Below are 16,638 nucleotides of genomic sequence, written 5' to 3' on the forward strand. Positions count from 1 at the left end.
TATGGGGGTGAATCCCATGTTACAGATTTCAGGATAACTTTATTAATAGATTTCGCATGCATCTTCCCCCTCTTCATGTGCTCTGACCAGTTTCAGACACCTTTTAAACATACGCACACAAACTACCTTTAAAATGTTTATTGCTTTCCCCTCCAAATGTGGTTTGGTGGCAAATTAATTATTAGGCAGCAGCCTGATATGCAAGACATTTTTAAAAAAATGAAAGGCTGAATTATGACTGGCAGAGTGAAGCTCCTTCTCTCACCAGCATATCAGTCAATAAGCAGTTGCTTGTACTACCTGAGTGAAAAGAAACGTGTACTGCTTGCAATGCTGCACATGCCAAACTGACCCTGTTTGGTCACGGTCAGGGGGTTATCATATCTCTCATCCCTTCTGACTCTGGCTAGAGCCTCTAGGGCTGTGCTGTTGGGAATGCATGGTGATACTTTTCTATCAGGGTAGACAGCCTCTCTGCTAAGAGCCCTCATCTCTGAAAAAGAAATCCACAAACACGTTGAGGTATGGAAATGCACAGTTAGGGCACCCAAACAACCTTAACTCTGCCCTACAGGGGGAATCATGAGGGTAAAATAAATCTAACAAGACCATTGTCAAGGCTGCTTCCCCACTTTGAACTTTAGGATATAAATGTGGGGGCCTGCATGAAAACTTCTAAGCTTAACTACCAGTTTAGATCTGGTCCGCTGCCACCACTCCCAAAGCTAATTCCCTTCCCTGGGTAGCCTTGAGAGACTCTTCACCAATTCCCTGGTGAATACAGATCCAACCCCCTTGGATCTAAAAACAAGGAAAAATCAATCAAGTTCTTAAAAAGAAGGCTTTTAATTAAAGAAAAAGGTAAAAATCATCTCTGTAAAATCAGGATGGAAAATAACTTTACGGGGTAATCAAACTTAAAGAGCCCAGAGGACCCCCCTCTAGCCTTAGGTTCAAAGTACAGCAAACAGAGATAAACACTCTAGCAAAAAGGTACATTTACAAGTTGAGAAAACAAAGATAAAAACTAACACGCCTTGCCTGGCTGTTTACTTACAAGTTGTAAATATGAGAGACTTGTTCAGAAAGATTTGGAGAGCCTGGATTGATGTCTGGTCCCTCTCAGTCCCAAGAGCGAACAACCTCCAAAACAAAGAGCACAAACAAAAGCCTTCCCCCCCACCAAGATTTGAAAGTATCTTGTCCCCTTATTGGTCCTTTGGGTCAGGTGTCAGCCAGGTTACCTGAGCTTCTTAACCCTTTACAAGTAAAAGGATTTTGGAGTCTCTGGCCAGGAGGGATTTTATAGTACTGTACACAGGAGAGCTGTTACCCTTCCCTTTATAGTTATGACAACCATAAATTGGTTTAATGTAAATTGGTGCCACAGACACACTAATGTACAAATCAAAGTCATATGGCTATTGCATGATGTCACTACAGGGAAGAGTTAAGGTTGTTTGGGTGCCCTAACTGTGCATTTCCATTCCTTACCTTTAACCTCAGTTCTGGATTCCCTGAGTTTAGGATACTTGCAGCACTAAGTTAGTAATGTGCTCTCAACCCTAACTTCATCTTAATGTGGATTGTGTCTGGGAATTAATGGTAATAACTAGTGGCTGCACGAGTCTGTATGTGCAGCTCTTTCCTGGTGCCCATGAGCTACCTATGCTCAGACCTGGCCAGTCTCTGCTACTCCGCACCAGGACCTTCATCCCCCAGTGTGGAGATCTGAAAGGACTCCCTGGTTCTCTCTCTGTGGTTAGGGCTCGGACTGCTCTAACCAAAGAGAGAGCGATCTAGGAGGATACTAACCATACAGATGCAGCCACTCAGGGCTAGTCAGTGCTATAGCCATCTCTCTCTAGGCTCAGGAGATGGGGAGCCCCCATCACCAGCATACCAATGGGCCAGGAGCCCAGCTAGAGCATCCCCCAGCTGCTGGTAGGAGGCAGCCAGATCCCACTCCCACCCCAAGGCAACTGGTGGCAGAGCCTCAAGGGGAAACCAGAAATCCCTGAATAACAGCTCAGGGGGAGCCCGCAGCCAGCAGGAACATAGGAATTCCTGTGTTCCTAAAGCTTGTTCTATGCTGCCCTATCAGGTTTATCAAGAGAGTTGCTGTTGTCTGTGTTATTAAAGAGCTCCATATTGATCAAATATCCAGACTAGAGCATTGAATCATTTGTATGAAGTCTTCAGATTTCTGGGCCCTGAGAGGGATGCTATAGTAGACACGTAGGCGTGTCAATTCTTGAAAATCTTGGCTTTACTCAGTAATTGCTTTATTTTGATTTTCCATTTAGTAACATCGTACCTCTCACCTGCTAAAGCTCAAAGATGGCCCCACACAGTTTGACTGAGACCCAAAATGAGGGTCACCAAAAATAGTATTCATCCAGGAAACTTAAAATGCTGTGGGATTCCATCTTTCAGTGTAAATAACTCTTTCTGTGTTCTCTGTTTCATGAGTCTGTAATTTTTTATTCTGTTGATTTTCAACAATAAAAAGTGAGGGGGCATCACATTTGTGTGAAACATAGATAACCCTGGGACTAAAATGGGTGGTGACCCTTTGAATGCAGAACATTGTGAGGTATGAGTATTATAAGTTCCTCCCAACTCTGTGACGGGCATAGTGCTGAAAAGAATTTAGTGTCATGAAAGAAAAATACCGATGTATGACCACATTTCTTCCTCCCCTTCCCCCCCAGATCCTGCACCATTCCTAATTTTTAGCCATGGAAATGCCATCTTTAGAATTGACGGAGAGGGGACCAATCACGAACGGCTAGTTGCCAATGCTGGCATATCAGTGCTCATAGATTTTCATTACAAAGAAGAGAAAATGTATTGGGTGGACTCTGAAAAAGGGCTTCTGCAACGAGTGTACCTGAACGGCACAAAACAAGAGGTAAGCTGGTAATTGCCATGGGATTCTCCAAGAAACCATGTATAATAACAAATCTGATGTGAGGGGCTACTCTTCAGATACAGTGGTGCAATTTCTGCTTACAGATTTGCAATTGTAGCATTGAAGTGTGCGTCCCTGGCACACTAGCCTTGGCAGCAACAGGGAGGTCTGTGTTCAGTGGGCTACCCCACTGGCATTCACAATACACGTGATCTCTTTAATAAGGTGAGGGGATGGTGATAGAATAAAGGCTATGGGGAGGAAATGCAGACAAATCTAGGTTTGTTGTTCTCACAGACAGTACTAATTTCTATCAGCTTTAAATATATCACTGGAATTGTGGGATTTTCTCAAATAGACTTTTTCAGAAACCCAAGCTGGCACGGCTAGTATGAAGAGAATGTACGTAACTCCCCTGACATTTTTCTTGAAACTACTAATTGAGACCTAAGGTTACATGAACACTCCTTTCAGCATTACCTCTCTTGCTCAGAAATAGCTGTGCTCTATATCTGACTAAGGTTCTGTGGCAAAGACAAAGGAACTTCAGCACTTCCAGACCCCAAGATGCTGCCAGTTCTGCAGTGGACTACAATGAACACCTCACAGGTGAACTCCTGTGTCTACATGCAGCCTCATTGACTTATCCTGCATGTATGAACTTGAAGGATTAGGGCTTTTTCCAGTGTGTGAATGGATATTTTATAGCTTAGGAAATACAAGATAAATTTAGGTAAAAGGAAAATCTGGGCAACTTTGGGATACCCCTGCCTGATTTTCATTTGAGAACAGCTCATCCTTGCTTAGCATGACTTAACTCAATGGTTTGTGCTTAAAGATGTAGGTGACAGGAGGAGAGAAATGCAGCACAAATCAAGGTGATTAAAGAGCAAGCAAGGAAATCCAGTCTCTGTGGTGCCATTAAAAAGAGGCCAGCCAGTGGATTTAAATGGAAGCCTCAATGTGTTTGCAGGTCACTAGTTTGTTTGGTGACGACTTCCGGATGGTAATTTGGGTTGGTTTTTTTTAATGTTTTTAATTTCTGTTTACAGAGACTACGCTATGTTGAAAAAGGTGTTGCAGGGTTTGCCATCAACTGGATAAATCAAGATATTCTTTGGGCCAACCACCAGAAAGCAACTATTGAAGCAACTGACATGAATGGAAACAATTCCCGAGTCCTTTTAAAGGACATAGGTCATCCCACAAGTATTGCTGTTGACCCTGGGAAAAGGTAACTCTGCCTAAGTTTATAAATTCTTCGAATCAGTCTCAAAATAAACCAAATGCTCTGATGGGTTCTTGTAGGCTAACAGAACAGCTTGCGTACAGTATGTTGATCAAATGTCAAGTGATTGTTACAACTTCCCCAAGAACACAATAAAGATAAATAGGGTGGCAGGTGGCAGCAGCGTACTGGAGTCCAACACAGAGACTGACCCCCCTAGTTCATCATTAAAGTGAGGAGAGAGAGCTCTGATTGCAGGGGAGGAGATGGGGTTAGGTCAGGGGGAAGAGGAATGAGGAGGTTATTGATTGTCAGGGAAGGAGCCAATGAGGCCTCAGTTGATGGAGGTGGAGGACTTAAGGGGAATGAGCTTGATCTTCATTTGGTAAAGCAGGAATGATGCCTGAAAATGCTGAGAAGCCCCAATCTGTAACACAATTCGTATTAAACATATAGTACTTACCGTATATACTCGTTCATTAGCCCGTTGGTTTATAAGCCGACCCCCCAAGATGGATAGGTAAAAATAGCAAAAACTGTATGACCCTTTCATAGGCCGACCCTATATTTCAGGGGTTGGCAAACTTTGGCTCCTGGCCCATTAGGGTAAGCTGCTAGCGGGCCTGGACATTTTGTTTACCTGGAGCGTTCACAGGCACGGAGCCCCTCAGCTAATGCCATAGTGGTTTTCTTTGTTCCCCTCTTTCTATTATATTTGCCTCCAATTTTGGTCAGCTTGTATACCGATTGTAAAGCTACTGACTGCTGTTACTGTTCTATAAATGTTAGTGTGTTAGACTTGATAAGGGAGGTTCTCTAGGCTCAAAACAATTTACATAGAGAGCCACTCATAGATGCATCCATGCAGGGAGATTTGGCTGGTCTGAAGAGATATTTGTATTTGTATCATCACCCTGAATACTCTGTGCTGACTTCTCTTAACTGTGTAAAGCTCTTTCATTGGTAATTTTTAAAATAACAGCAGAGGAGACATTGAGGTACTCCATATTGATATGGCAATAAAATATTTTTGTTGGCACTTTTTATTTACAATGAAGCCACTCATCACCGCTGTCGATTTTAATGTTAAGGCTCACGTGTCCTCCTCTTTTGCACTTACACACTAACCTTCTTTTCATGCTAACCAACAATATCTATATTCCTCACAGGGTTGCCATTTGAGTATGATTTAAAAGGCTGAATGCCAGACTACTTATTTCTGTACTGAATGTCACATTTACTGATTTGGAAGTTGTCACAAGTCCTTGTACCCTTTCAGCCTAAAGCCACATAGAAACATTTTATGAATGGAATAATGAAAATATATTTGCTAAACTGTTATGAACTCTGCAGACAGACTAAGGTGTATATATACACCTATGTGTGATCAGCTAGGGATTTATTTTAAAGCATTACTCACATGCTGCCGTGTCAGGCTAGTTAGCTATTAATAAACTGTTTAGGTCCTCCTAGAAGTCTACTTTCTTATGTATCATTTTTATATTTTAGCACAGTCTGCTTGTCTGAAAGTCCTGATGGTGCTATTTTAATATTAATATAGTGAAGTCAAGCAGTCAGTGAATTAATTTCCACAGGGACAAACATATGCAATGTCAGAAACTAAGAAGAAATATATCTTCCTGGAAATGTGTACAACTCTCAAGTAATGAAGAGCAGCATGATAGCTAAATTAATAATCACATTTTTCTCAAGATATGCTTGGCTGGTTTTGCTACAGAATAATAATAAAGCAACCTTTTTCTGTATTCCTCTATTTCCTGTGTGGAGTTTAGACGTGATCAAGAATCTGTAGAGGAGGCGCTGTTGTCTAGGGGTACTGCAAGGGATTGTGAGTCAGGCAATCTGGTTTCAATTCCTCCCACTAATTTGCTATGTGACTTTGCGCATGTCACGTGGGCCTGATCCAACTCGTGCTGAAATTAATGGAAGTTCATGTGATTGGACTGGGCCTTTAATTGTTCTGTGTTTCTCTGTTTCTCCACCTGTAAAATGGAGATTATAGAATTTAACCCACCTTTTAAAACATGTTGGTATCCTGAGATAACAAGCACTATAAAAGAGCGAACGATTATTATTGCCGTGTTTGAAAATTGCTATAGTAGCCACCTCATATTGTCCTTACTAAAACATTTTTTCATCTGTAGTTAATAATCTGTATCAGATTGACCTAGCACATACCACAACAATTAGATTGTAAACTTCCAGGTGCAGGTACTGAGTCTTCCCACTACATTTGTATAGCACCTACCCAGTTAGGCCCTTTCTTGACTATGGCCTCCGGGTACTCCCATGATAGAAATAAGAATAATGATAATACACAGGCTTTGTGGCTTTATTATTTTGTACATTTAAGAAGCATTGTATTTCTTTCAAATTCAGTATGATTTTACACTTTTGGTCTGAATGGGATATTTATGTCTAACAATTTCAGTGCTATCAAACCAATGCAATGTGATAATACTTTTTGAAATTTCTGTGTGCAAACAAAGAAAGAAGCAAACAGAATTTAAAAAAAACCCCTAATCCTGTAAAATAAAACAACTATCCATATATTGTTGGAGGAACTGTGGCCAAGCCAGGTCATGTGAAAATATAGGCCCTGATCCTCCAAACCTCAAGGAGAACAAGTAATTTTGCACAAGTGAATAGTCTCATTGGGCATGCGTAAGTGTGTGCAGGATAATGGACATATTTTGACTGTGCCCTAATATTTAGATTAAAAGAAATCAATAAAATAGTAGAACGGGTATTTTTCAGTTAAGTTCCTGTAAAACAGATTCTGGATTGAAATTTCTTGGAACGGAAGAGCAGTATTTATCCACAGAAGAGATACAACATAGCCAGAAGCAGTGCAGGCTTTCCCTAGTCATGTGCCTTTTCCCTGACTTGCAGGCATCCCTGTAGGGATGACAGGTTCCTGGTGACAATACTGTCTTCTCTGTTGGGGAGAGTCAACAAGGGTGTTGCTAGATCACAACTGCACTTTTGGAAACAATGTTTGGTCACCACTAAACTGGATCTTCCTTGGGGAGTTTCTAGTGTCTTATTACCTAATTCCCTCAGCCATCCAGTCCCCTTGAAAACATTTTTAAATGTGAAAAAAAATATAAAATGAATCTTAGCACTACAGTGGTTGCCATTGGACAGTCACCAGTTGTTAAAAGATACAACGCAGTAACCAAAGTTATTTCCTATCTTAAAGATGTCCTGAAAAGGGGGAAAAAAGGGTGTTTGCCCTATTTACTTTTTATATATAAAGAAAGCCAAAGATTTCCCCCCTTTATTGTTTAAGGTTATATTTTCCTGCTAATTATTTATATTAGACACTCAGATCTTGTCTGTTCTGGAAGTCTCTGTAGTGACTGAAGAACTTGTGAAATTATGATATAATGGGAGAAAGATGCAGAAAGCTAAGAACTGAGTGCCGACGCTGTTTTTAGTCAGACTGTATAAAGCTCCTTTTTTATTTGTAATTGTTGACATCTATTTAACTCCAATAGCTAACGAACATTTTGGAGAAATGATGGTCACCCATTTAATTAAAGTGAGAGAGAGCTCACAATGTGTAAACTCTCAGACCCACAACTGCTCCTCCACAAAACCAGGGGAGACTAGACTTGGCACTTCTGATACATCTGCAGTTAAAAAAAAAAGTAGGAAAGGTATTTTAAAAAATGTTTCTGATAAGCAACAAATGTATTAAAATTATTTGCCTAAATGACAGAGAGCATTTAAGCTTGCAAGCCTCGAAGGTCTTTGAGATGTAAAGGATAATGGCAACAGTATGTCAAGAGCAAGACTCAAATCCACTTAGATATATATCTTTTATGGACTTTCAAGTGATACTGCACAAGTATTGAAGAAGGGTATTTTGTAAACATTCTGTTTCTGGTAGACAGTTTCTGCATATCTGACTTGTCCTTCATGCAACAGATATCTTGGTATTACTCAACTTCTGAATTAGATGTTTCTGTTCTGGGAGTACTGTGATTAAAAATGAAGAATACTCTAAAAAGGGAGGGCTAAACAAATGATTTGCATCAGCTGCTGCACTATCTTGCAAATAGTTCTTTCAAAATATGACTCTTTTTTGTCTTTAGGTTTGTATTTTGGTCTTCAGACGGTGCTCTTTCCAGCGTTCACAGAGCAATCCTTGATGGAACTGACATGAGAAGTGTTTTGAGGACCACAGAAAAAATAAAGACCATCTCACTGGATTTTATTGACACGAGACTCTTTTGGATCCAGTATGATAGTGAGGAAGATGTTTCACGCATTGGATCATGTGACTATAATGGTGGCTCTATTCATTTGCCCAAACATTCTGCCCAGTAAGTTTTTCTGTGTTGGATAGAAGGAAACTAAACATTTTTTAGGGTTATATCAGATAAAGACATCCTCTTCCCCTTCTTCTTTGAGTCTGGAAATAATAAAGATTGTAAAGTACAGACAAAATGGCACAACATTTTCAGAATAACCAATATATAACCAGAAGATGATAGGAAAATAGAACAAACAACCCATTTTCATTGCTGTCTGAATAGTACTCCTCCTTGGCACTTTTCATCTCCTAAGCTTTTAGCAAATGACAACTCATTAATTCTCAGGACTGTCCTGTTAAGTAGCTATGTATTATTATTAGCTGTATATGTATTATTAGCTCCTGTATATGGAGAAACTGAGGCAAAGAAGTTATGTGATTTGCCACAGGTCACAGCAGGTGGGTTCAGAGGACAACGGAGGAGTGTGGGCTTCCAGCCTGTGCTCAGACCACCAATCATGTCTTGTCTTCCTCTTCTGTCTGATAGTCATATATAATCTTGCTGTCCTCTTCAGCTGCTGAATCTGGAGGCTTTCCTGACCCTGGCAGCACTAGATCTACATACTGTCCAATTCTCTGCTGATTTTATTGCTGTGGTCAGTTCCAGAGAAACAGAAATAGTGACAATGAGCATCTCCGTCACGTACGGTCATCATAAGCCTTGTCTACACTAGAGAATTTTGGCATTACAAGCACTTGTGACATTGAACACACACGAGTGCTTGCAATTGTGCACATTGCTTTTGCTTGGAGCAAGGCTCATCTTTGCTGCGTTCTGCATCAGGTCACTCTGCAGTCATGCACTGACCGCAACATGGACGACAGTTGCTCTCCTGTAATTGCCAGCACTGTACCACAATGTTCCTTTTACCCTTCCAATGGCTTCTTCCTGAGGTCTGTATCAGCACACATCTATCTCTTCACACTGTAGGAGGTGCTCAGGAATGGTCCCCCTCACTTATAGACCTCAAGATGCTAGGGAAAACCCCCTCTTTCAGTACCAACTGTCCCCCATGGGCCCTGGTATATCAGTCCCCCCACCAACTCCCCATCCTGCGTTCCAGTCAGATACTACCAGCCCTGCCCCCTCTGCCATCCTGTTCACTTCCTGAGAATGGGTTAATGCCCTCAAATGATGGACACTTTAGGAGCTGTACAAGACTGAGCTCCTTTTGCATACACTTTACGAGGTGTGGAAGAAAGACCAGGACTGTGGACTTTAGGAAATCTATATCTCCTGTATTAAGGCACCAGTCCTGGGGATCTTCTAGGAACTGTGGGATTGTTACCTAGGGGCTAGATTATTAAATGTATTTGAGTGCCTAAAGATGCAGATAGGCACCCAGTGGGAATTTTAAAAAGAACCTAGGCACCTAACTCCCATTGATTTCAATCAACTTTGAAATCAGTGGGACTTGGGCACTTTTGAAAATCCTACTAGGTGCCTATCTGCACTTTAAATATCTGGCCGCTAGTGCTTCTGCAATGGTACAGGATTACGGTGTGGACACATTGCAATAATGCACTTGAAAAAAGGATGCCTACTATGGATATCCTGCATCATTGCAACTTACATCAGTAGAATCACACCAATGGAAGTTGCAATGGTACAATTCTCTGTTGTAGACAAGGTTTTATCACATCCTGGTATACATGATTTACTCCTCAGACAAACTGCCTTAGAAAAATTGTGTTTTGTATCAACTGCCCTATGTCTGGTCCAGAAAACATATCTGTTAAGGCCCTAGGTCTGGGAGTTTTATGCAAATAAAGTGCCACCTAATTGTATGTTTCAGTATGTATAATCTCATTTGCATACAATTACCATAAAATCTAAGTTTCTCTGCACACTGTCAAATCTCTATGAGTTGCTCCCATTGAATTTACCCACATCCCATCAACCCAGTCTCTCTAGCTCCGCACTTCCTCCTTTGAGTTTCCCAGTGTTCTCTGGGGCAATATTATTTCCCCTTGAGCTCTGGAAGGGGCAGTCTCTCCTTCTTCTTCCTCCCCATGTGAATGTTCTGGGAAATGGATGCCAGCATACTGCTCTTACTAGCCATCTATGCAGAATTTCCAGCCTCTCTCTTGCTCCTGAGAGGCTCAGGAACCCAGCCAAGGGGGCTAGAAATCAGTAGCCTCTCAAAGAAATGGGGATGCTTAACAGGCATTGTTCCTTCCACAAAGGCACATGGCATAGCGTGTTGTCCGTTTTAAACCATGGGTTCAATAGAGTTAGCCAGAATACCAGGACTTTCTCTTTGAAACAGGGCAGTCCTGGTCAACTAGTCACTCAAGCTGCAGGAGTTGTTAGTAATTGTTTGGCTGGCCCCACTGTGTCTGCAGTATGTTGTGTGCTATGTTGTGAGCAACAGTATATTGTGCCCATAGTGACATTTCAACTGTCATGCCATACCTCACAAACCATTCAATCATGTGTTCACAGGTTTTAATTTCTGATAAAAAGTATATCAGGGTATCTGAAGCAAACATGGTTGATCTAGATGTTCCATGTTTTCAGGAGACATTAAGCAAATGATTAAATAGGGATGAAATCAAATGTTACTTATTTGTTATTTCCTCTCCACTCCAGACACCGTTTATTTGGCATATCTCTGTTTGCTGAGCACTTCTACTATCCAGACCCGAAAACTGACACGATCCGGAGAGCCAGTAAATTTACAGGAAAGATTATAGTCACAATCAGCCTGAAACCATCATTTTTGCCACCTGCTGAAATAAAAGTGGTGCATCCATTTAAACAGCCTGGTGCAAGAACAGATGCTCGAGATTTTGGTAAGTCACCATATAATGACATGCTTATGTGTATAAGAATATTGTCACACACTCCATTTAATTTTTCAGGATAGAATTTTTTTTTCAGCAAGAGTTCTGGCCCCTTTGAAGTTGATGACAAAATTCCCATGGACTGCCCTGGGGCGAGGGTTTCACTCAATATGCATGACAGACAACCCCCCAACCTAAAGCAAATACTCACCAGCAACCACACATCACTGAACAAAAACACTGACCCAGGAACCTATCCTTGTAACAAAGCCCGATGCCAACTCTGTCCACATATCTATTCAAGTGACACCATCATAGGGCCTAATCACATCAGCCATACCATCAGGGGCTCGTTCACCTGCACATCTACCAATGTGATATATGCCATCATGTGCCAGCAATGCCCCTCTGCCATGTACATTGGCCAAACCGGACAGTCTCTACGCAAAAGAATTAATGGACACAAATCTGACATCAGGAATCATAATACTCAAAAACCAGTGGGAGAACACTTTAACCTGTCTGGCCATTCTATGACAGACCTGCGGGTGGCTATCTTAAAACAGAAAAACTTCAAAAACAGACTCCAACGAGAGACTGCTGAGCTGGAATTGATATGCAAACTAGACACAATCAACTCAGGGCTAAACAGGGATTGGGAATGGCTGAGCCATTACAAACATTGAATCTATCTCCCCTTGTAAGTATTCTCACACTTGCTTCTTATCAAAGTGTCTGTACTTGGCTACCTTGATTATCACTTCAAAAGTTTTTTTTTTTTTTTTTTCTCTTACTTAATTGGCCTCTCAGAGTTGGTAAGACAACTCCCACCTGTTCATGCTCTCTGTATGTGTGTATATATATCTCCTCGATATGTTTCACTCAATATGCATCCGAAGAAGTGGGTTGTAGCCCACGAAAGCTTATGCTCTAATAAATTTGTTAGTCTCTAAGGTGCCACAAGTACTCCTGTTCTTTTTTCAGTTAGGAAGTACACAGAGAACAATCTAATTCTATTAATTTACTAATGAGGAACATCCACATGAATTAATTTCTGTGTGTGTGTGTGTGTGTGTGTGTGTGCGCACGCGCATATCCCTAAGTATATCAAACATGCACCTTGGCAACTTGCCTTCTAGGCTAACTTCCTCAATTCCTGTCCCCTTATGGACCTTTTATTCTAAGGCATAATTGAAAACCTTGCTATCAGTCCTAAGTTGTTCTGAGAAATGTATGAAATGTCCAACCAATAGTATGTATGTATGTCTCAGTCCCACAGTGAAGTAACTGGATTAAGGGTCACACTGTTTACTCTAGGACTGATATGGAATTCCTATAGAAACTTTTAAATAAGAAGTGTGAGTCTGTGTGATTTACAGTAAATCACCTCAAAGTGTGATCACTTCATGGGTATTTTACTGTGGGATCAGAAGATGAATATAGGTGAAGGGATCCCCACCGTTGCAACATGGCAGCTAAATACCACAGTGGTGGGTACACTATAAATGCCCAGAGAGGAGGAAAAAACCAGGGTCTGACTCTCCACTGTCTTGCACCTTGTGTAGTCATTTATACCTACCCAACTGGGTGTGGATGGTTATTATTTAGATGCAGTAGCATTTTGCACTTATTTTGTACAAGTGTATAAGCAACTACACAAAGTGCAGGACAGTGGAGAATCAGGCACCGGAGAGTGTACTATGGCAGTGGTCCCCAACCTTTTTCGTCTGGTGGGCGCCAGACGACGAGCCACGGAGGACCATGGCGGCGGACGAGCATCCGCCGAAATGCCACCGACAAGCGGCAACATCAATAGGCGTCGCCACCGAAATGCCGCCGAAAATCAGCGCCATTTCGGCGGTGATGCATCTAGATGACGCTGCGTCTTGGCGGCATTTCGGCGGATGCTCGTCCGCCGGCCAGTACGCGGGCGCACTTAGATGCCGCGTTGGGGACCCCTGTACTATGGTAATTCCAAAGCTCCCATGGAAGGTGAAGAACCATGAGATTCTGAGCAACTCAGGTGGTGAGGAACATAGAGTATTTCTTAACACAAATTATAAAGTAAAAAAACCCTCTTGAAACATAATTCGGAAACCACCCCATGACACTTACTTATTAACTTCATATCTCTTATCCATCTATTGACCCTCCTCTCCCTTCACTCCATCCGATGCCATATTTGGACCCAGTCTCCCCTCTTCTTGTACCATGGAGTGGTAGAAACCAAGATCTTCAAGAGGTATCTCCTGTGGAAATATCTAATTTTCACTTCAAGCATTTATTCTGTTGTAGTAGGGATGCTAGCAATTAAAATCGAATGGCAAGTGCTTGCATGAAAACAAAACACACAGCCATGACCTTACGGAGCCTGTCCCTTTATTCAGAGATTTTTCCACTGCTCTGTACAACATGTTACTAGCAGACTGAATCATTCCCTCTGGGAAAAAAAACCACAGTCACCGGACCAGGGTAGATGTGGTTCAGAGGGTGAAGCATCTGCATATTGCTCAACGTGATACAACTAGTTGACCCAGGCTTGGAAGGTACTGCATAATTTCTCCGAAATCCTGAGCTGGTATTGACCAATAGGGTGTGTCTGCATGTGCATGTGGTAGGGGTGAGGGGAGAAGAAACTGGCTAGTTCATAATTGCTGACACAATGAATGCCAGGGGCTGTCAGCTGGGTTATAAGCGTTCCCTTGAGGCAAAGTACATAACGTAAAGCTTATCGATGCTGGGCACTTAGCTTTTACTCTTCTCATCGGAGCTTACATGTATTCGCCTCCCCCTCCCACCGAAGAGTATAGACCGCTTTTCACTGTCCACGTTTCAATTGAAAAAGGGTTTTCCCCCTGCTTTTCTTAGTGAATAAATTGTCAATGTTTTGAAATGTGCCATGCTGTCTGCAGCTTTACTGCAAGGATAATTTGGTAGAAGCATGAAAGTAAGTGGTGCTTGTAATGCGTTTTTTTCCTCTCCCAAATGGCTTCTTATAATACATGAGGAGAAAAAGAAGCTTACCTTGCCCAATCCAGATGAACTCTTTGGACTTTACATGTGCATTGCTTAGCTTATCCAGCCCAAGAACCAGGATTGAGAAGGTTAATTAGCCCGAAGCACAAATGAGATTTATAAGGGATCTTACAACAGCGCAACCTGGAGATGAGAGCATGTAGGCTCTAACTGGATGCCCTGTAGAGGCTAAGTCAATGTTTGCTGCAACACAGCATTAAATGTGAATGATCAAACCTTATTTAAACCAGAAACACAGATGGCAAGTAAGTTCTCCTCAGGTACAAAAGAACCTGACAGGAAATGTTTAACTGCTACAGTTCCTGCCAAAGATCAAATTTGGGTTATATGCTGCAGGCTTTTTTCATTAGATGAATGCCTTGCTTGGGAAAGGTCCTCCACTATTGCCTTTTTCTTTCACAGGGCAGTCTTGAGCTTGTCATGACTGTTTGTTTCACAACTAACAGGACATTAATTTGGCTTTGGGTTTGAGGCAATGTACTCTCACAATGTCATGATGTAAATACCACAACCTTCTGATGCAACAGCTTTGTTCTGTGGGGCAAAGTGTGAAAGGTGGAAGGCGTTCTTCCCACATGATAAAGAATCTGAGGTAAATAGCTTCAGATTCAGCTGCTGATAAATGTATAACCCCTCTGGAATACTTGCCACTTCTACTTACGGTTTATAGACTGTCAGCATTGTCCTGACATCTTAAAGACCGATTTCTCCTTTAATTATCTTTTTTTCCTGTAAATACTGTTCTGTTTAAAGGGATACTAGTGTCAGGCAAAACTTAGCCCCAGTTTTAGGTTTTATTGCTAAAATTTTCAAATATGGGTATCTACATTTAGGTTCCTAAATCCATATATAAATCTTTTGATTTTCAGTGGTTCTGAGTATCTGTAACTCCCATTGATCCTTAAAGCAGACATGGTTAAGAAAATGGCCTATATGATTCATTCATGAGACCAATAGAAATATTTCCATGATATTTTTTATAAAAGTCCAGTGGAAGCAGTTTATAGTATTGCTAATCTCTTTGAGACAAGCAGCTCAAATTTTGACACTTCCAACCAAACCCTGAACCAAAAACCTCTTTCATATCTGATTAAATAGTAATTCTTGATGTGCTTTTCTACCTGTTGGCCAGCACTTTCCATATTACAGCTGTGTAGAATAATGCATGTGAAATACAATAGTTAGGCTATTTTCCATGTGGTTGAATTTAGAGGGTGAACTGGAAATAGAGCACACGAACAAGCTCTCTTGTACTTTCTCACCTGTGTGGTCACATGAGGGGGGTTTGCTGCATGTGTGTGGGTGGGGGTGGTTGCATACTCACATTCAGCAGCAGCAGTAGCAGTAGCAGCAGCAACAGTACAGCTATTCTTTGCCCGATAAAAGGTCAGGCAATCCCAGAAGAAGATTAAGGAGATTAAACCAAAAATAATAGTTTGGGAGACAAAAATAAGCTTGTGAGCACTCGGTCCTAGTTACAGAAGCACCAGCTGCTGAAGGGAGCTGGGCACAGACAGCTCAAGAAGCCTGAAAACCCCTCCCCATAAAAAGGAAATTTGGATAATTGAGTTTTGTTTGAGGGAAATTCAGGGTGGGGTTTTTTTGGGTGCTGTTTTCTATTTGTTTTGAAAGCATCTTTCTGCATCAGGTGTAGGGTCCAATACATTCTACAAGTTCTATGGATGTAGTATAATAAGCAAGGATGTATAGCACTTTAATTCTAATGATCAAGGAACTAGGGTCCATATTAGTGACAGATTTTTTTTACCAGCTTCAGGCAATGTGTTTGTCTAAATAAAATGTTGCTGGGCTCAGTTAATCTATCCAGACAGTTTTTCGGAGCATATGAGGCATAAGCACCCCTTACTGAAGTTTAAAACCAGGGTCACCAACTGGCCATAGGTAATGTGAAGAAAATGACCTCTCTTTATGATGCAGTGGCATTTACCATCTTGTTATTTTTCCTTCTCATTCTTTCTCTCTATTATTCTATTAGAATGTAGCCATTGTGAGAGGTCATGATTATGGAGGGAGAGGTGATCTTACAAGTAGGCAGTGGGGCCAGTCTCTTGGAAATATGAGTATCAGGAGAGAGACTTTGGACTGTACTCTATATTCTGTGTGGAGCCACAGTACAGGAAGCATAGCCTTGGGTGATGTGTTCACAACAACCTGTGTTGCTACACAAAGAGGCTGCTGCATTTTGTCCCAACTGGAGGCTTAGCTAGGCATGTGGCTTCATTCCTAGCTTCAAGTTCATAAATACATGGGTCACGGTGGTTGTGCTATTTTCTGGCCAGTTGCATATGGAAGTAGGTAAGGTTTTGCCAG

General features: G+C 41.5%; 1 protein-coding gene across 1 annotated transcript in view; it reads left to right on the top strand.

Annotated features, from left to right (window-relative positions):
- The window catches only part of EGF (epidermal growth factor), a 100,628-nt gene that overhangs the window by 19,730 nt on the left and 64,260 nt on the right, over positions 1–16,638 (top strand). The window contains exons 3-6 of the mRNA XM_029913511.1: positions 2,715–2,914; positions 3,967–4,148; positions 8,264–8,494; positions 11,078–11,280. Coding sequence (XP_029769371.1) covers positions 2,715–2,914; positions 3,967–4,148; positions 8,264–8,494; positions 11,078–11,280 — 816 coding nt within the window. The remainder of the gene's footprint in view (positions 1–2,714; positions 2,915–3,966; positions 4,149–8,263; positions 8,495–11,077; positions 11,281–16,638) is intronic.

Source organism: Terrapene carolina, unplaced genomic scaffold, assembly GCF_002925995.2.
Source record: "Terrapene carolina triunguis isolate 2854851 unplaced genomic scaffold, T_m_triunguis-2.0 Scaffold706, whole genome shotgun sequence".
Lineage (NCBI taxonomy): Eukaryota > Metazoa > Chordata > Testudines > Emydidae > Terrapene > Terrapene triunguis.